The 24,012-nt window shown below is 33.0% G+C and overlaps 3 protein-coding genes across 14 annotated transcripts; 1 reads left to right on the top strand and 2 right to left on the bottom strand.

Moving 5' to 3' along the window:
* Positions 1 to 498: 498 nt before the first annotated feature.
* Urm1 (Ubiquitin-related modifier 1) lies at positions 499 to 8,191 on the bottom strand. Its single transcript, XM_012375042.2, has 5 exons — positions 7,998 to 8,191; positions 7,856 to 7,920; positions 7,700 to 7,781; positions 3,155 to 3,203; positions 499 to 720 (listed from the first exon to the last, which is right to left on the bottom strand). Exons 1-5 carry the CDS (start codon positions 8,039 to 8,041, stop codon positions 652 to 654), a joined length of 309 nt encoding a protein of 102 aa, XP_012230465.1. The 5' UTR covers positions 8,042 to 8,191; the 3' UTR covers positions 499 to 651.
* On the top strand, positions 7,731 to 13,544 carry LOC105676842 (enolase-phosphatase E1-like). Of its 3 annotated transcripts, XM_012375037.2 has the most exons (7): positions 7,731 to 7,867; positions 8,895 to 9,276; positions 9,418 to 11,651; positions 11,757 to 12,085; positions 12,215 to 12,539; positions 12,643 to 12,839; positions 13,085 to 13,544. In XM_012375037.2, exons 2-7 carry the CDS (start codon positions 8,904 to 8,906, stop codon positions 13,215 to 13,217), a joined length of 3,591 nt encoding a protein of 1,196 aa, XP_012230460.1. In that variant the 5' UTR covers positions 7,731 to 7,867; positions 8,895 to 8,903; the 3' UTR covers positions 13,218 to 13,544. The 3 variants fall into 3 exon arrangements, with proteins under 3 accessions (XP_012230460.1, XP_012230458.1, XP_012230459.1); XM_012375035.2 differs by having other exon boundaries at positions 11,757 to 12,539; XM_012375036.2 differs by lacking the exon at positions 7,731 to 7,867 and adding an exon at positions 8,278 to 8,719 and having other exon boundaries at positions 11,757 to 12,539.
* Positions 13,545 to 13,554: 10 nt separating this feature from the next.
* Positions 13,555 to 21,326, bottom strand: LOC105676843 (outer dense fiber protein 2). Of its 10 annotated transcripts, none has more exons than XM_067347414.1 (20): positions 20,292 to 21,326; positions 20,113 to 20,220; positions 19,830 to 19,965; positions 19,036 to 19,425; positions 18,727 to 18,860; positions 18,283 to 18,656; positions 18,044 to 18,201; positions 17,867 to 17,971; positions 17,543 to 17,703; positions 17,288 to 17,464; positions 16,578 to 16,900; positions 16,199 to 16,386; positions 15,692 to 15,931; positions 15,225 to 15,456; positions 14,989 to 15,137; positions 14,795 to 14,896; positions 14,500 to 14,709; positions 14,260 to 14,442; positions 14,055 to 14,204; positions 13,555 to 13,981 (listed from the first exon to the last, which is right to left on the bottom strand). In XM_067347414.1, exons 3-20 carry the CDS (start codon positions 19,833 to 19,835, stop codon positions 13,793 to 13,795), a joined length of 3,471 nt encoding a protein of 1,156 aa, XP_067203515.1. In that variant the 5' UTR covers positions 19,836 to 19,965; positions 20,113 to 20,220; positions 20,292 to 21,326; the 3' UTR covers positions 13,555 to 13,792. The 10 variants fall into 10 exon arrangements, with proteins under 10 accessions (XP_067203515.1, XP_067203518.1, XP_067203520.1 ...); XM_067347417.1 differs by having other exon boundaries at positions 20,898 to 21,326; XM_067347419.1 differs by having other exon boundaries at positions 19,830 to 19,952; positions 20,898 to 21,326.
* Positions 21,327 to 24,012: the final 2,686 nt, after the last annotated feature.

Genomic DNA, 24,012 nt, shown 5'->3' with positions numbered 1-24,012 from the left:
AGATTATTTTCGGTTTTAATTAAATATCCCTCGAAATCCATCATATGCAAATATGATAAAAGTTCGAATGAATACCTCTTTTTTATATTACGTTATATATTTTTCGAAAATAAAAATGTGAAACCAACAAAGGATATATGCAATCCACACGTGACTGAAAATAAAATCAAATTGTATACATGACTGCTAACTGATGCAATTTAAAAGAAAATTTTTTTAAATGCAAAAAATTTATCGTGCACACAATATGTACACATTTATCATGTATAAATCATAACAATTTACAATTTGCAAACTAATATAAGTGAATAATATCAAAATTAAAACTTAAAAAAAAAATCAATCAAATATTTACTTAACTGAAATTTAATACCATTAAAACAGTTTTGATTTTAATTATTTAATTTCTGTAAGACAGCATACTTTTTTCTTTCTCTCTCTCTCTCTCTCTGCAATTCAATATTATAATCACTATTTAAAATTAATCACAGACGCATATCCTGCGAGAAAGAACTTTATTTTCTCATGTCGCAATCAATGCGACAATCTAAAATAGATATAAAATTTTTTATACATATCAAAAAGAGTCCACGATGTTCGGGTGGATCGCACTTGTCCTCGTTGATTTTCAATATCGGAAATTCATACCTTCTATCCTCCGTGCAACGTCGAGATGAAGAGCACTTTGTCCCGCGGACACAGTTTATAATCGCCTTCACCCTGTGAAATTATATTTCTTTAATCTCTGATCAATCGAATGGCTTAAAAGATGACTAATACTTGCCGCGAAATTACGCGACAAAAAATTTTAAGAAAATATTTTATCTGATATAGGTCAATCTATTTATATTTCCTAAGAAATTTCATCGATTTTTCTTAGGAAAAATATAATTATAAAGATATTGTCATTTATTTTCACAAAAACTTTATTACGAAAATTCCTAAAACTTCAATTACTTGCGACTATACGAATTATTAATATATTGACATTTTTATCAAAGAAAAATTTAATCCAGATTCAAAAAATCCATAGATGAAAGAAAGTTCGGTGAATCTAGGACGCCGTGTATATGTGCCTACTATCAAATAAGAGCATACTTTGACTTTACGGAGACCTTATTCACAATTTCACGCTCGTATCTTTCAACATCTTTTTACCATCAATAGCAAGCGTATCCATTACATCGACATGCAAAAATCGAAAAACTTGAACGTCCGAAAAAGTTTGACTAGAACGTCCACGAGCGCGACTATATCGCAAAGAGAAAAAAATTGCGGGCAGCAAAAGAAGCGGCGAAAGGGAAGGCGGACAACATATACTATATACGGCCAGGGAGAAGAGGGCCGAACGAAAAGACGCGGAAACGCAAAAGCCGAAGTGCGCGGAAAAGGAGAAGCTTCGCGGAGAAGCGACGGTATTATCATAATAATGGCCGGAGCCATCATCTTTTCCTCCGTTCCGACGTTCCCCGACGCTGCAGCATCTTCCCGTTCGAGCGCTACTCCGGACAGAACCGCCGTCTCTTCTCCTAATAGCCGCGGTATGTACATTTACAAATTTAAAATGATAATTCTCTTCGTGGGTGTGGCAAACCGAGGTCATTTGCGCCCTTTCAGCGTCCGGAGCCGTTTCGTTATCCCGCACCCTATCTACCGTGTAAGCGGCAACGGCGACGGCGGCGGCGGTGGCCGACAGGCCGATTATGCCATTTGTAAAAACCGGTCACGGGGTATCCCGTTTGTCATACGCCAGGAACAGCCGTGCGTCATCCGCCGTGGGGGTGGCACGGGGAAAGAAATACTGCGCGACGAGGGCGTCGTCCGCCGCTATCGCACTTCTTCGCGCGTTTGAGATTAATATTTTAAACCGCCGCTTGGGAATCTTTCGACACTCGCGAACGAATCGAATTCTTAATTTAATTAAAGTTAAGGTAAACACAAACACAATTTTTTTTAATTGCGGTGTTTATTTATTTTAATAATAGTAGTTTGATCATGTACTTGATTAATTTCTCTAAATCATCTAAATTAAATTTTAAAATAATTTTTTTTACTTCAGTTCTTTAATTCTTCATGACAAGATGCACATCAAACGTGTCACAAAAATGTAAACAAAAAATGATTGAAAAAATTGACGTAGAAAATTATAAGCAAAATAAATATTAAAGTAGTCTATCACATGGAAAACTAAGATTTAGTAAAATTTAAACAAGTATCATAAAAAAAACATGGATTTAAAAGATTAATATATGTCTCTTTGCTAATAAATTTTTAATAGAATAATCTGAAAATATAAATCTCATCTTCAAAAGATTCATTCATCAAACATGGTGCATTAACTTTTCATATCAATATGACGACTTAAGAATCGCATAGCTAAGTAGTCCATTGAATCCTCTTTGAATTTAAATCTGCCTGCCATTCTCGCAAGACATTTAAATCTGCATTTAACAGATTTTCTTAAAGAATAAAAGTTTAATAATTCCAATGTGCTTTTAAAACACGCACGCAAAACTCGTTTTGAAAAAAATTCTAAATAGACATCAAGTATATATTAAATCCTACAATAAAAAATGTAAATGTTAAAATAGATTCAAGAAATCTGCAATAATCATTATAAAAATATAATAAATATATACTTTTAAATTTCTTCTATTTCTTTGTGATACTATTATTTTATGATCATCTATGACTGTATATATACATATATATAACATTTAATATAAAATTTAATGATTCTATATTCAAAATATAATAAACTACATTTTATTCATAAAAAATCCGCTCACAAGATTAATTAAATGACTAAATAATTAACCAACTCAAGTAATAGGATAATGTTCTTAATTTTTTTATAAAAATTATTAACAAAATAATTATTCTTATAAAATGTATTATATTTAACAACTTAAACATGATTAATTTTACGAAACTTTCGTGAAGAAAATATTAAAAGTAATTAAAAGTAATTAAAAAGTATAAGGTTAAAGACATTTGAAAATTCTGTATAATATTCCATAAAACCTTTAAAAAAAAAATCTTAAAATTAACAATAAATCGATGTTTTCTCATCCTCTTACAGATATATTTGGAATATCCATGATATCCAAATAAAAAAAAGAGATATTAAACGGATAAAAGAGAAAATACATACCAGCAATTCCCAGTCGGCGTCATTTACTAGCACTAGAATACCCGGTCTTCTAAACAAACAAGACAAACTTCTTAAATAAAGTTACAATTTGCTACAGGCAACGTACTGAGCATTAAAAACTTATAGATTCCGCATTAATACGCTCTTTCTTAATTATGGAAAGTTAACGAAAAAAATATGAAACAAACAGTGAACAAAATCATGTCGCGATTTTCACGTAAATATTCGCAATGAAGAAGCAAAATTTTAATATAACGTATAGAGTCATTTAGTCAGTTATACCACTTTAATGCCACTAAAATTGTTGCATTTACAAAATGGCCAATCGATGCGGTAGGCTTTCTAAATCAACTTCATAACTGCTTATTTCTGTTACATCACCCTATATTTCTTAAATATCTCATCTCAACCTATTGTATGCCATATCAACATATGTATTTTCATACTCACACACACACATACTCACCAACAAACTTTTAATGTTACAATATTCAATGTTCTAACGAAAAAAATATCGCGCGCTCGCATCTGTGACGTCACAGTTTTTCTATTCATTGGAAAAAATCGATTTCGATCCGCGGTTTACTATGAAAACTGCAAGAATTGCAGGAAATAATACATTCCGGTAATCACCCGTCACTTTAATCAACACTATCAATAAAAATTTAAACTTATTTTACACTTTTAACTAACAAAATACGCAATTAATCGCGGAGCATTCACACTATGTTCTAAACCGACGCGGTGTAAGAAAAACTATTAGAGCGACCAGAAGAGGACGCGCATAGTCCCGATTTTCAGTATTGCCAATATCGCTAAATATCGATCGTGGAATAGTTTATGACAAGTCCACATTGCATCCGTCTATGCATCTGATCGATGACATCTAATAAAAAAAAATTATTTTCTAAAAAGAAATATGGCACTAGACAAAGTTTTTAAAACACATTTATCTATTGAATATTGATATCTTGTATGTTAGACCAGAGAGAAACCTGAGAGAGGCCACGCTGCCGTTTTCCGTACGACGCTTTCTCTAGGCCGTACGCTAGTGACGCACGTCCATTTCCGGCCGGCTTAGGAACTAAATAGCCACGTCCATTTTCCGCATCGGTCAAAAAGTCACGTCTATTTTCTGAGATGGTTCATGTCCATGTTATATCCACAAGCGAAGCTATTTACGTCACGCGTCTTGCCGTGCGTTAGACTGTTTGATCAACAGCAGCGTACAACAAAGAATCAAGCGTTTTTTAATCGAGTAAGGCGAATCGCTTGAATATTAAAGATCCCATATTCGAGACCTACTTTTTGCAACTTTTTTTTCCTTTTTTTGCATTTTTTCAACTGTATATAATCAAATTAATAAATTAAAATAAAGTTTAATAATAAAATAATGTTAAAATAATGTTAATATAAAAATAATATTTAATAAGCTTTTATTGCAAAATTGTAAAATTATTTTTAATTTTTTTATTAACAATAACAAATCAGTTTTTATTAAATAATTATAAAAAATTTTTTATATTAAAAAATGCTTTTTATAATGTTTTTGTAATATTTAGTACATGCCATGTACAATAAAATATACATATTTTTATATAACTAACATATGATCTGTATTAAAAAATGTTTTCTCTTTCTCGATCCTTCAAAAAAAAAAAGTATTAATCGTAAAGAGTGATTCAAATAATAATTTCAATGTAGAAAGAAATTCAGTCTCTTATGCAAATGTAATACAAGTAACGATAGCATCGATCTCATTCTTAATAATGTGCAGTGGCTTAACGGAAAATAGTTGGTCTATCACAACGCAGATCAGGTTTCGAGACTGAGTGGTGTCCGATTTTTTTCAAGTTTATGGAACATCTTATATAGATCACATTTAGATTTAATAATTTAACACAGGCTTCGGAATTATTTCATCTTTTTAGCCGATTCTCGTGGTACACGCCTCCTTTTCTCTCTTCACCGCGCGCGCGGCAAACGCTAGGGCCAGCGCCGCCGAGCGTTAGGAGCGGCGCTATCCGATTAATGTTAAAAAAATTTATTAAAAATATTTTTTTCCTCAATAGCAATAGTACCTCATGGGTGACGTGGAAATCTATTGAAATATTTTCACATAATAAATTTAAAAATAAAAAAAATTTTTTTAATAAATTTTTTTAACTTTTAATGATCAAGGAAGAAGAACCCAACATTTATCGGATAGCGCTGCTCCTAACGCTCGGCGGCGCTGGCCCTAGCGGCTGCCGCGCGCGCGGTGAAGAGAGGAAAGGAGGCATATACCACGAGAATCGGCTGAAAAGATGAAATAATTCCGAGGCCTGTGTTAAATTATCAAATCTAAATGTGATCTATATAAGATGTACCATAAACTTGAAAAAAATCGGACACCACTCAGTCTCAAAACCTGATCTGCGTTGTGATAGACCAACTATTTTCCGTTAAGCCACTGCACATTATTAAGAATGAGATCGATGCTATCGTTACTTGTATTACATTTGCATAAGAGACTGAATTTCTTTCTACATTGAAATTATTATTTGAATCACTCTTTACGATTAATACTTTTTTTTTTTTGAAGGATCGAGAAAGAGAAAACATTTTTTAATACAGATCATATGTTAGTTATATAAAAATATGTATATTTTATTGTACATAGCATGTACTAAATATTACAAAAACATTATAAAAAGCATTTTTTAATATAAAAAATTTTTTATAATTATTTAATAAAAACTGATTTGTTATTGTTAATAAAAAAATTAAAAATAATTTTACAATTCTGCAATAAAAGCTTATTAAATATTATTTTTATATTAACATTATTTTAACATTATTTTATTATTAAACTTTATTTTAATTTATTAATTTGATTATATACAGTTGAAAAAAATGCAAAAAAAGGAAAAAAAAGTTGCAAAAAGTAGGTCTCGAATATGGGATCTTTAATATTCAAGCGATTCGCCTTACTCGATTAAAAAACGCTTGATTCTTTGTTGTACGCTGCTGTTGATCAAACAGTCTAACGCACGGCAAGGACGCGTGACGTAAATAGCTTCGCTTGTGGATGTAACATGGACATGAACCATCTCAGAAAATAGACGTGACTTTTTGACCGATGCGGAAAATGGACGTGGCTATTTAGTTCCTAAGCCGGCCGGAAATGGACGTGCGTCACTAGCGTACGGCCTAGAGAAAGCGTTGTACGGAGAACGGCAGCGTGGCCTCTCTCAGGTTTCTCTCTGGTTAGACGTACAGTGTGAATCCTCCATAAGACAAAATCCACTATGAGTATAAAGGCGGGAGCACAGACTTTTGCATAAAACATAACGCATAAGCATAAGGAAATTGATTGGTCCGTTTCCTTATGCATTTGCTTATGCTTATATATAGACCAATCAATTTCCTTATGCTTATGCGTTATGCTTTATGTAAAAGTCTGTGCTCCGGCCTTAATGCTAACATCTATGGATGTTTACGATAATTCAAGTTCGAGTTAGTTTCACTAGGACCGACAATGAGATATACATAACCATCTAAAACCTTTATGATTCATGACAACTCAACGCTGTCTTGTATTGCTTGAGTTAAATCATTGAAATATATACCATACTGGAACGAGCACGCCTTTGTTCTCGACCGGTCAGATGGAGATAGCTGTTCGGACCCGGATCTCTCTATCTAACCAACAGTTTTGGTCACGTGTTCACAGCTACTATTAGTCGAGAGTAGACGAGATAGAAAGAGAAATCCGGTACTGAGTCACTGCCTTGTCTGACCGTTTTGTCGAATGGAGGGGGTAGCCTGTGCTCGTTCCAGTATGGTATATAGTTCAATGAGTTAAATTCATTGAATTTGTTGAGTTTAATAAATATAATTATATACATATATATATAATTATATCTATTAAAGAGGTATACCAACATACATACCAACATTATTTGTTTCTTTCATAGATTGATTTGCAGTTAACCTTTTTTTATTACAATAAAATTTGCTCTATAAACTCAACAAATTCAATTAATTTAAGGGCCACTTTTTCCAACGTCGGTTAACTTTAACCGACTGGTAACTTTTCAGAATAGCCAACTAAAAACTCGAAACTTGTATATACATATACATATACAAATTTCGAGTTTTTAGTTGGCTATTCTGAAAAGTTACCAGTCGGTTAAAGTTAACCGACGTTGGAAAAAGTGGCCCTAACTCAAGCAATACAAGACAGCGTTGAGTTGTCATAAATCATAAAGATTCTAGATGGTTATGTCTATCTCATTTTTCGGTCCTAGTGAAACTAACTCGAACTTGAATTATCGTAAACACCCTATGTGTTCGCCAACGAATAAACAATGTGGTCGCCATCTTATCATATCAGTTCGTTCCGTTTATACAACCGAATCATAGTGAATGTAACACGTTTACGCGCATAGTAACATGTTCGCGATATTGTAGCACGATATCGCAACCTTTTTTGACGCGTATTTGCTCGAATTGGACACGATTACACGAGATTGACAACAACAAGCACAAGGATATACTTACACTGTGTCACCTTGCATAAAGAGTTCCGGCCGCTCCGTCAGGAGGTTATCTCGTAACCAGAACAGCAGTTGTTTCAAGGTCCCTGTGAAGTATCGTGTGACACATTATTGGCGAAGACAAATACCGATTATACGTTTTTCACGTAACATTACTTACACTCCTCGCCAGGTAGGTCCACTTTGTGTTCTCTCTTCTTGTCAAATAATAATTCCGCCCCACCCCTGTGAACATTCGGCGACATTGATTACAGTTCTGCTGTTTAATGCGTAATCGAACGTATTTTATTATTTCGTCTTACCCAAATTCGATTGTGAGCGGAAGTCCAGCTGTTATTGAAGTCATCGTTATACTACGCGCAAAAATCGAAGGCTTTCGAGGTTACAATCAGATTTCCGCGCGTACTCACAGCGTGTTTCTAGTTATCGACAATAATCAGCGTTTTCAACGTAGCGGTACGCCACCGCAGTATCTTCGTTTTGCATTCAACGCATAAATTCCTAGATGCAGAAAAAATTATGCAATATGAATTTTTGATTGTGCGTATAAGGGCAGAATCGATTGTTAGAATAAAAGAAAAATAAAAAATTCGCATATATGCGATTTTTTGTGAAATTCATGAAAGCGCATGCGTGCAAGCTGCGTTATCCTCGTTATTTGCAGGAACATTTACATGTAATATGAAAAAAGAAAAGTACTTAAATTAAATTGTAATTTTATTAAAACGATGCTTTAGGTGATTTAATTTTTGTTTATTAATTTTAAACTGGTCGAACTGGTACACATACAAGTAAAATAAAATAAAATTACGTAGTTTCTGGACGTGTGTACGGCCCTGCGATACACAGGTCATTAATCTTGCGACGATTGTGTCTCGATATTGAAAGTGTTCATCTGGTGCACAGTTGTCTGCCCAACTGATAGTTCGCGCTATCGAACGAAAACACGAATTATTCGTATTAATGTAAAGTAAATGATGAAGCAGATTTGCACGGCACTATTGTAAAGGGAGGATAAAGAAAGGTATTATTGGAAGTGCTTCGTAATGGCGGCTGGTGAAAAAGTGTTTTTCTATCGCACGCTGCGTACATTTGCCGGCTTCGAATAGATTAGAAATAAATCTTCGTGTTTGTTCGTCTTCTGATCGTCAATGTTAAATTGCATTATTGATAGTAATTCATAGTTTTTCCATTCGTAGCTTTCCACGATGTCGGAGAATAGTGAACGCTCGCCTGATGACACCGAGACGGAAACAAAAGCGGTGGAGGATTTACCTAATAATTCGTCCAAAAGCGAGGTAAAATTGATGATGAATCGTACGGATGCAACATTGCTAGAAGATGAAGAAATGCCTACATACATCAGTGTCTCTAGTACCTCGAGACGCGATGATTCAGATGTAGTTAACGTCAAACAGCAGGACAATGAGCCTCAGGACGTGGAGGAAGATCATTGTCCAAGTCCTTATAATAGTGATGATCAAGCACCTAGCAGTGTATATGTTTTATCATCTGAGGAAGAAACAGATCATCATGCTTTTAACGATGAAGACGATGAAGATGAATATGCAGATAGCGAAGGTAAGTTATTTAAAAAAAGTAAAACTAAATGAGGTTCTTATAGTGCATTATTTTATGTAAATAATCAATTTTTTATAACTATTCTATTAATATATAATTACATCGTTTACTTGTTTGTATAAAATAATTATTTTATTATAGAGATGGAGAATTTGGAGCTTAACAAATTTCATCGAGAACGTCGACAAATGAATCATTTGATGGATGAAGAAGATGATGATGAAGATGATGAAGATGAAGAAGAGGATGAAGAAGGTTTTCGACAAATGCAAAATGATGATGATGATGATGATATTGATAGTAACTATGAGAGAAATTGGAATGATAGAAAATCTGATGATTTTCTCTTAACCAAAAGATTAAAAAATCAAGATAAAGAAAAAAGCCTTTCTCTTCAAGATTTGAATACATATAGAAATCATGATTTTGTGGGATATTCTAAGAGACAACACCTACAGAATACAAAGCAAAATTATCTAAACATTCCACAAAATGCTGTGACATATTCCATGATACATAGGAAACCATCTTTTCCAACAAAATATCATGTAGAAAGTAAAGTCAAGCTTTATATTAAAGAAATAAGGGAACAAAGTAGACGTTCTATGGAAAGACAAACAAAACAACACCAGGAAGATGCAATTCATAATAAAAACAATACTGATCATGAAAATAATGATACAAGAAAGATGGAATCTACAATGCCTAACAAAAGAATAAAAAGTTATGCTGAAAGAACAATCAAGGAATTAGAAATTGCAGAAGTGTGTGACAGGAATAAAGTAGCTTACAATATTTCGTCGGTAATGTTAAATGGTCAAGATAATAGGAATGGTTTGGAATCTGTACAGGAAGAATGTATCCAGAACGAAGTCCAGATAAATATACCTTTTGAACAAACGCAGAATGAAACAGATCCTTTAATTACTGATGATAAAACACAAAAGCAAAATGGCACAGTTGAAGTTAAACAATTGAAGTTTAATTTTCCTGAAAGAGAAACTCCACGTTTTATAGACGCCATGCAACCATCTCTTATACAAAACGGTCATCAAGAAGTACCAACAGTTTACAACTTGCATAATGTAAATTATGAGGAATATGTACACAGCAGTTCTAGTCAAAAAACGGATTTAAATAAGAATGCACGTGTTATTCAGCAAGAACAAACTCAACATGAAATATACAATAATGCAGAGCCAATAGATATAGATAATGATACAACTTGTGCCCTAAGGATTGAAAATATAAAAAGCATTAGAGCAATAGCAGATGAAGCGAAAAATAATGAACAAGCAACTTTCGACAAAATAAACGAAGGACTTAGTAAACCTTCAGATGCTTTAGAAATTATTACATTGAAGGATCAATTAAATCAGAAAACTGTACAGTATAATGATTTGCACAATGCATATCAGAAACAACTTGCAGAGAACTTAAAAATTAAACAAGAGATGGATGAATTGAGAGAATCTTTAGCAAAATATAAGAAAGAAAGCAAACCTCTAGAACAGAAAGTTGCATCAATTCAAACAGATATTACTGATTCTACACACAAACATAATCAAACAGAGCCTACACATGTAAAGCAGTCTAACAATAAAATATCAAATAGTAGTGTCGCTTTGACATTAAGCTCTATAGATCAATGGAGTGACAATTTATCAATATCCATGAAACCACCTGAAGCAGCAAAAGCATTACATTCTGACGATAGTATGATGCTTACTGATGCTACACCAAGAAAAACGGCACGTCCACTTTCTCGCACATTCATTACTTCATCGCGAATTTTACAAACACTTGCAAGCATTACACAGGGAAAAGCAAAGCCAGAAAGTCCTTTGGTACAAAATTCCAAGAAAAGATTAAATGAAAGTACAGCAATGGACTTGCAAAATGACGATGACAGCTACCAAAATCGATCTTCTAACTTCAAGAAAAGGAAGATTGCTGATATTCCTGGCGTATCTAATATACAATCTTACAAAGCTTTCGAAACTACTGGAGAATCAAGTTCGAAATTAAATGAAACAACGAATGAAGAATATCATTTCAAGTATTCATATGATTCGATAAATGAGAGAGTACAATCACAGGAAGGTTTATCTAATACTAACACAAGTCACTTAGGGGCTGCTACATCTACAGCAGAAAGCAAAACAGAAAGCGCTGATCCAGAGGATAATGTAAAATGTTTTGTATACCATGAAAATGAAAATAGTAAAAATCGTAGTTTTCTAATTCAAGCAGAGGAGCCTAAAGAAGAAGACAATGAAAAGGGACGTCTTCGTGAATGTGGTCCATTCTTACTTGGTAATTTAGAAGTAAGGATGTCTGAAATAAATGGAACAGTCAACATTTGGGGCAAAGAGGTAAACGATCGTAAATTAAAAATTATATTAAATTATAATTAAATACAATTGTATTAAGATTGCAGGATTTTATGATATTTATTTATTCTAAAATGTATTTTACAGATTAGTCAAGAATCCACAGCTGAGACTGAAAATGAAATAGAAACATCCACTAAAGTAAAAGATAAGAAGTATCATTGCTGGCAGAAGACTCCACAGACAAGATACAATGGCAGTAATTTAGTGTGTTCAACAAGTAAAAAATCAAAATACTCTCCCAAATTTGAGCTGTCACCAGCTGCATTCAATTTCTCACATTCATCTTCATTTAATACGGCAAAGCCATCCTGTTCAACAGACAAAGCACATGCAGATAATGTATATAATGCAAGCACATGTGTTTCTTCTTGTGAAAACTGTGATTCCTCAAAGAACCATGAAGAATGGACGAGGTACAAACGAACACATCCCCAAGAAAAATTACATTCCTGCTGTATTCATAATGTAGACATGTTAGAGCAGAAATGTAATTGTTCCTTACACGAGGAAAGACAGAAGTTTGAAGATAATTTTAATTGTAGCAAAGAGAAATTAAGCAGTAAGGAACGTTCAAGTTTTTCAAGAAATTTGGAGCCTAATAAACATTTACATGAAAGTAATCCTACCATGGAAGACGGTGAGTTTACATGCAGATGTCATACAGCATGTCATCATTCATTACATGATCAAGGAGAGAATTGTCAAGAGAGCCCCAAATGTTATAATACATTGAGAAAATCATGTACATGTAAACCATTAACAATGAATACAGATCGAGAATGTAGCGATTCGTGTAATCATCTTTCTCCTAATGTACATGAAGATGAGCCATTAATAGGACTAAAACAAAATAGCGAAACCCCAGAGGTATGTTGTAAACAATTCTGCAAATGATCTGCAAATTTATAAAGATTTGCGATTATAGCAATATTTTATATATATCTTTATATTGTTTTTTTTTTCTATTTAGACGAAACGACGAAGATTAATTGGGAAAAGAGTACGAGGAGTTTTGATGGATTTTATACGGGGATGCGGAGATTGCTATAATTCTAATGCATCTACTAGTAACAAAGGCTGTACACATAAAAAAGAATCTAATTTAATGAATTGTTCTCCACAAATCAAAATTACGCCATGTGCATCTCCGGAACAAGCTGCTGGAAGGTATGCTCTAAATATTTGCTCTCAAACTGCGATTTTTCAGAATTATATAAATATGTGTTATATAAATATATAAATATATATATGATATTTATATATAATTAATGACTTGACATTTTTATAAGATTGGTTAGAATTTCGTACTTTAATAAGAATTAATAAATTTTTATCAATTGTTAAATTATTGTTAATTTAATAATTAAATTATATTTGATTTAATGTCAAAATTATTTAACATTTATTTACAGGTGCTGTCATGCCTACGCAAAACGAATTGAATCTCAGTTGGAAGAATTTCGTGTAGAAATGGAAAAAGTGCGAACACGCTCGGATGCTATTCTCAATATGCTCAATATGCTTCAATCAGTGGACACAAACTAAAGAAGTTTATTTGAGTAAACCATTTCCTTTTTCTTCATATGTACATATATCATATTATCTTTTTTTTATATTAAGACACTATCATATTCCACTGCTGTTTTCCTATATTTTATTGCTTATAAGAAAAGTACATAATCGTTTTGTTAAATAAAATATATACATATATATGTGATACAAAAATATGTTTACATCTAATATATGCATATTTAACAGAAAATGCCAGTTTTTGTTAAAACTTTGAAAGTAGCATTATTCTATACTTCCATAGCATTTTCTATGTAAAGAGATTAATCGAAGATATAAATATACTAATTAAAGATAACGAAATAGATGGTCGTTATATACTATGTAGATTTTGACTTTATTTTTTTATATTTTATCTGTTCCATAGTTTACATGTTTATAAAAATGACGGTATAATAATTATTTATCAACCAACTTTGTCAATTGTAGAAGGCTACAGTATTTAGAATATAAATGCACGACAAAATCTGTGCGGTGTCAACTGGTATACATTAATTTTATAATGTTGAGCAAAAATGTAGCGTTATTATTGAAAGGAAAAGTACGCATGTTTAATAGTTGCAGTCGCAGGAATCGTCCCCTGGCAGAGCACCTGTAGGTGTTTCTCCTTGACCGAGAAAGATGTTGCTATAAGAGGTCTTGAGATAATTTACGTGACCCTGTAAAGATTTTATGCGGCCTTGTGCGTGTTTAAATGCCTCGTTCAAATTAGTTATTTGACCCTGCATCTTTTGCCTGATCTAGAAAAGTTAACAAAAGTATCGTAAGTACATCTTTACCCGTCAAAATATTCATACTATTCATAGTAGTTACCTCATCTCTATCGCGTTGGGCGGCACGTGCTGTCGCTCTGCATTGCGCTAATTGCCTTTCCATTTCAGAGATCTGCCCTTGCATCGATCTTCGCATAGTTTCGCATCGCTCCTTTGTTCTCGCTACTTGTCGAGCGGAATCCTCTCTTATCTTGAAGGAAAAGGTACTTATTTGCGAGAAATCTCTTTACAACGTCAACACATACCTGATCCAACATCGACGACAACTGCGTGTTCTCATGCATTTTCTCGTCGATGCGCTTCTGCAGTTGTGCTTCGTGTTCTTCGAATCGTGCCACCGTGTGTTTCATTCTCTCGTTTTCGTGCCGTAGCTCGCTATATTTTTTTTCCATTTCGTCGAACTTGCCGGATCCGTGTCCCCTTTCATCCTACATATGTAATCGATTATTTCCTATTACAATCGTGATAATCATACAAATTACAACTTGAAGTGTCCGATGCTCAGTGTGCAGCACATCCAATTGATTTTGCAAAGTTTGAATCTTATCCTTGTATCCTAACAATTCCCGTGACAAATCCTCGGAATTACGTTCAGCGATTAAGCGCATCTGTTGGGCTTCCTGCATCTTTATTTGCATTTGTTTCAAAATATCGGGCAATGGTGCAAGTTCGGCCAACTTTTCTTGAAATTGATTCTAAATTGATTGCATCACGTTAGCATATATAAAATGAGAATGTAGTTCCAAATCAGATCGCAATCACAACTAATCTTTGACATACTTTAACACGTCCAATTTCCAAAGTAACATTTTCATTCATTCGCGCATTGTCCATTTCCATAAGATCCAATTGTCTGCGCTGTTCTTCAACTTGTTGCTGGGCCTAAGATTATTTTGATTTCAGTCTTATAATTCCTTACGCTTGAAAATAAATAAGTTGATACAATTTAGTCAATAAATTAGAATGACACTAACTTGCAAATATTTATTACGATAATCCTCCAACTGAGCAGCTTGATCTTGAATCAAGGAACGTAGCTCTTCTAGCTCATCCTGCGCTTCTCGAAAGCGTTGCTTCGCTACGATTAGAGCCTGTTCCTTTTCGATGAGTTGTTCCTTATTACCTGTTCAAAATTAATTTACATTTTGCTTTATACATTAAATCGAAAATAGTACCGTTTTTATCAATTTTACAACGAAAAAGAAATTACCGTCAAATTTTCCCTTTTCTGATTCTAGAAGCTTTAGCCGTTCTTGAGCATCTATCAACTTTATCTCCATTCGTTCTTTCTCTTCCTTAGCATCCCGTGTATCCTGCTTCATCTTTTCCGCTTCCGTCCTCATGCACGATACCTCGCATAACTTACTTTTGTAATCGTCCTGAAGCCGGGCGTATTGTTCGCGAAGATCGCGTAATTGCTGTTGCGCGTTTATATCGGTGCCCTGCAGTCAAAGATATGCTAATGTAATTATTCAAAGCGTTCAATTAAAATTGCCTTCCACTAAAGCCTTAACATTGCTGCGTTCGTACAAGAACTTCTTTCATAAATTGTAGAAGTGTTTTAAATATAAAAGTAAAATATAGAAACTCATATTGTTTAAAACACAAGAACTACATTGATTGAAAAATTTGATTGAAAAATTTGATTGAAAAATAATTCAATCGGGGAAACTGTACAGCTAGCTGAGCGGTAGACACCGCGGATATAGCAGATGCTTTCGGCGGCATAGACGGAAGTCCTGGCACTGATTTCACGCATATCGAAGGCGGAGGTGGACAGCAACTGCACGGTGCACAAGGTCCTGTGCATTTGAGCAATTTACGTTGTTGTTCCAATTGCTGTCGCTCTTTTTGTACGTTTGCTAATTCCATCTGCATGTTGCGCACCTCGGTTTCCATGCTGCCTAATTGTTGTTCCTAGAAAATAACAAAATTTTATAGATTCGTTCAATTGGTAACCAGAAAGTTTTATAGAATATTGGATATCAAATATTGTATTTTTATCATATAATGTTTTGCGAATACACGATGTTGAAACTAAAAAAGTTAATTAGCTACAAGAATGTTGATACAATATTTTATCGTTTAACTTTTTACGTTAATTTTCTCAAACTCTGCCTTCACAATTTACCGCCCTGAAAAAATAAATTATATAAAATAATTTATACAAATTTAAAAACTCACTAGCTGCTTAGTGTTAGTACCATACAGCGCAAGTTTATCTTCCAATTCTGCAGGACACATTCCTCGAGGAAGCGATGACTTAACAGTAACCGGACTGCGCGAGCACATTTCCACGTTTTGTAAAGCGCTATTATCTGTGAAATAATGATCCTCCGTTTTGGATCCACCTCCTGTCAATCTCGGTGAATCTACGAGATTGAATGAACATTTTTCTTGAGAAAATTTACTACTTTTATATACACATTGTTTATAATCTTATACAGTCCAACAAAATTCAACCAAAAGGTTTGACGAATAATATACAGGATAGCCTGTTTCTCTATTGCGTTACATTTTAATTAGTCAAATTACATATTTTGATAACTGCATATTGTCTCACCGGTTTCCGTAGTCGGTGACAAGATATCAAATTGTGATTGAAGACAGCACTTGCATTGGCAGTAAACGTCGTCTCTAAACTGTACGTTGACATGTGAACGTGGAGGCAAAGACGATGGTGACGTTGGAGATGACGGGGTAATACCTGAACAGGTACAACATCGGGTAGATCTAGTCACAAGCTGATTCAAAATAGCCAACTGACGATTCAACTCTGTATTCTCTTCGACAATTATACGCATTTCTGCTTGCAGGTTGCATACCTTCCTTTGTAAATTCTCGAGAGCTGTATCTTTTTCTAGCAAGGCTTCTTCGAGTTTATACCTGTTTGCAGGAAAACAGCTTTCCATATAATCTTTTTCGTTTACTTTACTTTGGAATCTGACAGACCGCGAAAAATTTAATCAAAATGTTATAAAAACTATCTTTCAAAAATGGAGTAATTATCAATGTGCACATTTTATTTATTGCTACGAGATCGGTATACTATAAAATTGGGTTACGTATGAGTAACGTGTAATCGGCATGCTTAACCATCTGAAAACATCGCGAAATCGTCACCGAGGAAACCGTATAACTTTCAATTTATTCTGCCTTCGATTATTCACTATATGAAATAACTATTGAGTATTTCTTATATACTGAGCGTACAAAAAAAAATTAATCAAGACAATCGTTCTTTTCTCTACCTTATACAAGAAATGAACACACCTTCCACCTTCCAATTGTGCGTTTTCTTTCACTAATTTTTCTTGCATCGTTAAAGATTCTGTTAATTTGCCAGTTAACTTTTCAAGACATTTTACTTTTCCTTTTCGTTCACTTTCCGCTATTACAACTTTTGGAAATTTATCTTCCGTGTAACCGCAAAAAATTATTCTGGGAAGCCTATAATTATCGAATAAAAATATATAATCAAAACTATCTTATTTTGATTCGTAGCATTTTTATGAATAAAATACTTACTTATCTTCGGGATATTCTATTTGTGGTAACTCGAAGAAATCTTTCTCCAAAACTTTTTTAAATGCCTCTATTTGATCTATTTGATTTGCAACTTCTTCTTCTTCTTTTTCCTTTATAATTTCTATTTCGCTACTTAAGTCTTCAATTTGTTGTACTTGCGTCTGTAACATATTTATGTTACATTACACTTTTCTTTCAACGCCATTATTTATTTCGTTGACGCACATTATTTTGCAATTGTGTTAAATTTGTCATCAACATATACGTAAACAAAAAAGAGCTGCTTAATCAAAATTGTATTAAATACACTTGTCTCATCAATACTTCATGAAATTTTTGCGTCAGTTGCTCGAGTTCGGCTACTTTTGACATGATCACATCCTGTTTCTTTTGAATCTCGAACGTGTCTTCCTCTGTTAGCTCAGACTTCTGTAAATTAATGAAAATAATTATAAATTATGAGTATTAATAGTTATATTAAATAAAACAATAAAATAGTACCTCTAATAACTCCTGGACTTCACGTTTCAGTTGTTGGATCTCATCTACTAGTATAATACATCTCTCATCCATTGCCTTCAATTTTGTGATCATGTCATCAGTTAAAAGAGGTGAACTGATTATGGATTCTGCAAGTCCGCCAAAACTTATTGTTTCATCTGTAATTTTGAATTACACTTGTAATAATTTTATATTACAATTATATTGATTTTTATTCTCTAAACATAGTTGTATTATACCTTTTGCAATAACTAGGGTAGAGTGCAAAAGAGGTTCTCCTATCAAGTCACTTTCATCTTTTATCTTATCTTCGTCTTTATCATCAACCTTGTTTTCTTTGCCTTCGTCTTTATCCTTACGCTCTTCTTTGTCTTCGTCTTTATTCTCACGCTCTTCTTTGTCCTCGTCTTTATCCTTACGCTCTTCTTTGACCTCGTCTTTATCCTTACGCTCTTCTTCATCCTTTTTCGTTTCTTCAGGTTCAATTTTATATTCTGCGAGATCTTCTACTGTTTCAGTGGGTTCTTCTTTTATTACGATAGCATCTTCATCTACTGCTTCTACTACTTTCTTTTCTTGTTCTTCTGGTGCTTCGCCATTTTCAGCCATGTTTCTACGATGTACAATTATTGTTTCACACTGTATCGATGAATGTAACAAATTCTACAAAAATTAATTATTACATTGAGCGATTTTGTTGATTAAAAACGTTTTGCTGTAATTTCTGTACAGAATTTGATATAGTCGCCTGGAATTCTTCTTTTTCTAATTTAGTTTTTATCTTCTGTTCATCTTCTGTTTTGTCACGTATTTCATTCTAAAATGTTCGTTAGTTTTCTCATATTATACACAAGTTACATTTATACTTTTTAATAACTATTTTGGTTACTGTTAAAATAAATTTTTTTAAACAAAAATATAAAGGCACGTATATCAATTAAATAATGAAAAATTAAAAATAATTGGAGAATTATGACATAATAGTATATTACCGTTTGAAAAATATTAGTCTCGAGATCTGTCTCCGGAGAAATATGTTGCAAAAATAACGTTTCTACGAGAAATTCTGATTTTATAGTATTATACGCTTCAACTGATTTTTCTTGGATTGATTTTTTCTTGTAATAATCAAACGCTAATGGATACACATCACGTAAATTTAAAGGTTTTTTCAAGTCAAAGAGAGATTCTAGTGATTCAAGCACATCTTCCTTTAAGAGCGTTGTATTATAAGATCTGTTGCTTTGCTGAAGCTTAGAAAACTTCCGTTTCGAATTTCGGCCTTTGGAATTGTAAGTACTTCTCGTCTTAATTGGAAAACGTTCGTGCGTATGAGAATATTTTTGCGAAGGAAAATGATTTCTTGTGCATGGTCGTCGTTTCTATAACAGAAATTTTCAGAAAAATGTAATTTTGTATTTTTTTCAAATGTTTCTTTAATTTCTATTAGAATTACGCATTTATATAGAATTGTGAAATAATATAACATATTTGAGAAAGATATAATAAATATAATTATTATTATATGTATAGTAATATTACAATAAAATATAACATAATATAACATAATTCTTTTTTTAATATCTTTTGAATAAGAATAATCAGTTCTAAATTCTTCTAAAAATATATTATAAAAAATGTAATAAACATATGTTTTTTTACGAATAATTGTGACATGTATATACGTATGTATACGTATGTTACGTATGTATACGACATGTATATGTATCTTATGTAAAAGAAAAAATAACAAGCTAAATTGTTAATTTAGTAACATTAATTTTACCTTCATACTTTTACCTTCGAATTAATTGCCTTGCTCTTTGCTCGATTTTGCAAATTATAAGGACGTATGCACGTGTAACCTACGAATCCTTTGAGATTTTTTGTGACAAAATTATAATATATCCTGAAATTGTGTCCTATAATTAAAATATGTTTGAAAAATATTTTTATACAACTTTATTAGAAAATTATAAAAATTATAAAATATTATTCTATAATATTGGATAATTGTATGTGAAAAAGAATTAAGTATCATATAATGACATTACGTATATTTTACTCACTTCAAAATATATTGAAATGTTTTTCATGAATGTTTTTCATACATAAAGCGTATGTCAATTATTTTTTTCTTAAAAAATAATTTCTTGTCGATATCCAAAAGTTTTCATCTGATGTCAAATAAAATGATAAGAAATCATATAAACATCTGTGAAATTACAGTGTAATTAATTGTTCACACTTGAAGTATTATGTCTAAAGATTCTATGATGTTTGTGCTTTTATAACAATTTTATAATTATCTCAGATTTGCCATTCTAAAATAATTTTGGTGTTAGATTTCATCACTTAGAGTGATGATAAGTTAGCAAAGTCCAGTATATTTGAGATATATAATGCATACAAAAATGTAAACTCCTCTGACAATGCATTTCTTTAAGCTATAATAAAATATAGAGTTAAATACAAAACTTAATATAGTATAATCATCTAATTATCAAAAGTACTTTTAGAAACTAATATTTATAAATAGCACCAATGATCAAAAGCTGATTAAAAATGCTATCTCTTAAAAAAATTGTACACAAAAAATACAAAATATTTTTTTAGAAAATATAATAATCCACAATCTCATCAAGTCTTTCGATAACAGAGGGTTAATATAACGTTCAAAAAATGTGTAGATTATTATGCACAGATATGCTGTGATAACGTTTATTGCAATCGCAAAGTACATATCAACATGCCATTCTAACCTATAAATCTGACAAACCGAGCTGATAGCAACTATTTTGCGTTGTTACGCTGAGTACCGAAAGAATTAATGGTAATTATGCAGAATACCCACGTCACCTCCGATTTTGACCCAACTGGTCTCATTCGATGCGTTTTTTTTTTTTTTAAACTTTTTCCTTTCACTAAAATGTCGCTCTGTCCCAGGAGACGAGATATTAAGCGTCAAAGTTGACGACTTTTCAGGTTAGAAAACTTGTCACTTTGACGAATTATAGCGATGTGAGCATACGCTGCGGTCAGGCGCGCATGCGATGTAACAGAATTGTGCGCGAAGTATAAAATATATTTCCGATAATCATTAATTGCAAGTCGCAAACCCATATAAAATAGTATAATTATGGATCTTGCTTTGCGTAGACACAGGGTATTCCGCCCCCCCTGCGGGGGGGCGGACCCCCTGTGTAAAATAAAAATAATAAAACTTTCGTGCGTATTCCAGAGCGACATAGATTGCTTAATGTATCAAACTAGCTTTAGCATTATATATTTTTGTGCAATCCAAACTAGCTATGCTAAAGCTAGTTTGGATTGCACAAAAATATATAATGCTAAAGCTAGTTTGATACATTAAGCAATCTATGTCGCTCTGGAATACGCACGAAAGTTTTATTATTTTTATTTTACACAGGGTATTCCGCCCCCCCTGCGGGGGGGCGGAATACCCTGTGTCTACGCAAAGCAAGGTCCATGGGCGGTATTCATAGTCCGTTCTTATATTCAAGATCGTCTTAAGAACGAACTTATATTCGCTCTCTTCGTCAGACACAATCTATGTGTGACGAAGAGAGCGAATATAAGTCCGTGCTTAAGACGATTTTAAATATAAGAACGGACTATGAATACCGCCCCATAATTATACTGTTTTATATGGGTTTGCGACTTGCAATTTATGATTATCCGCGCACAATTCTGTTACAACGCATGCGCGCCTGACCGCAGCGTATGCTCACATCGCTATAATTCGTCAAAGTGACAGGTTTTCTAACCTGAAAAGTCGTCAACTTTGACGCTTAATATCTCGTCCCCTGGGACAGAGCGACATTTTAGTAAAAGGAAAAAGTTTTTTTTAAAAAAAAAACGCATCGAATGAGACCAGTTAGGTCAAAATCGGAGGTGACGTGGCTATTCTGCATAATTACCGAATTAATTTTATTTTTGTAGTAATTAATTATACCTTTCAAATTAATTACCTGAGATAAATGATCCTGGCCTTATTAGACGTACTAAACTCTTGTTTGCTGATGACACTTGTTCTTTGCACTTTTGCACGAGAGTACAATCGATAATCTCATCGACCCATGTATCACGAATGAATCCGAGTAAACGCCGAAGTCAACCGATGATGCTGACACGTCGGGCCGTGTGTTCTATGTAGGTCAATGCCCCAAATGTCTAGCAAGTGTCTAGACCATGGGATAAAAATAGATTGCCGCATTCCACGTGCCACGCGTTTCTGTGTACCGCGTCTATTTTTAGATGATGCACCTATCGGATTTTTAAAACGCTATAACTCAGCGAAAAATTGACGTAGCGACATGCGGCAAAAACGGATCTTCTCAGTTTTTCACGCTGCAAATATTTATGCACATTGCACAAGCTCTTATCATGACACGCATATATGTATGTATTAGATTCAGATAAAATTCGAATATTTTATATATTTAAATTGGTCAAACAAAAATATTGAGATACTCGCTTTTGAATTTTGGATGTAAATAGCGAAAACTGAGCTGAATTTTGCTAAGCATCCTACATAAAACACCGAGATAATAATTTTTGAATTTCTCTTTATTGTGAAATACGATTTGTATTTAAAAAATGCTTGATATACGGGATTATCATTAACTTTTGGACTCTTATCGATAAGCTCGTACTTTCATCTTTATCGAAACGGCCAGTTTACTAAAACAGAATCGCCTAACAAAACGTTTCGCAATAGAGTAGAGCAATTTTGAGAGAAAATAAGATAAGCGCAAAATATAATTTATTTTTGCAATTGAAACAAAAATGTTTTTCAATGCATTAGGATAAAATAATTACGGGAGGGACATAAAATAGGGATAAATTAGCATTTATTCTCGCGGTCAAAATAAAAGTGTTTTCCAATGCGACAAGATAGGATAATTTCAGATGGAACATGAAATAAAATCTAAGATTATTTTGAATATAGTAATTTTACTGTTTTTAATACTGGCACAACATTGTTTTGTTATTATTTAATTAAATGAAATCATGAAATAACAATATAAAACCAACATGTAGTAGCACATTATTTTGATATTCCCCATACAGCACAAAACATTGCATTTACATTGCAGCAATGTTACAATCTTGCAAGTTGCAATGTAATATTGTTGAGAGATTATTGGAACATTGAATTGTAATATTTCATGAGAATGTGACAGCAACATTGCAAAAACGTTACAATCGCTATCCAGAGAGAAATACAGGTCGAAGAAACGTCTAATAGACATCGTCTATAGACGTCTATTAGATGTCTATTAGACGTTTCTATGATCTGTATTTCTCCTTGGATAGTTCGTTCATTTACCGTTATGCGACGCGCGAAATCTATCTCGTATTTAAGTTTTAGTCATGATGATATAAAACTTCCAAAGAGTGACTAGTAAAGTTAAAGACCTTAGTAACTATTTTTATCAGTTAAATTTTTCTGATACGACCCTAACACAGGGAATTCAGATATTGAACTGATTGTTCAGAAATCGGACAGATAAATGTCCGAATAAATAAAATTATATACAACACTATTCTAAGATTGCAATAACAATGCATTATTGCAAATTCATTACATTGCAATATTACTGTAATATTTCGTTACAATCTTCCTAAAGGCGGACATTTTAACATTGTTGCAATCCCACAGCAATGATGCAACAACATTTTGCAGTAAATTTGCAATATTGCAACATTGCGATGAAAGATTGATGCAATGTGTATGCAATCTTTGTGTGCTGTATGGGTCATCTTATCATTTTAATATTTCTTTTGCTGTTCTTTTATTTTCTGTGGGAAATTTAAAAATATAATAGGGACTCCGGAATCAGAATAGCTAATTGAAAGTCGAACGGACGGACAATAGGCGTTAGGCGAAATTACGGATGCTTTCTTATACCAATGTGTTTATTTGACGAAAGATTGAAGATGAC

Source organism: Linepithema humile, chromosome 1 (genome assembly GCF_040581485.1).
Source record: "Linepithema humile isolate Giens D197 chromosome 1, Lhum_UNIL_v1.0, whole genome shotgun sequence".
NCBI lineage: Eukaryota > Metazoa > Arthropoda > Insecta > Hymenoptera > Formicidae > Linepithema > Linepithema humile.
The sequence above is the reverse complement of the archived record's forward strand: the minus strand, read 5'-3'. Positions and strand labels throughout refer to the sequence as shown.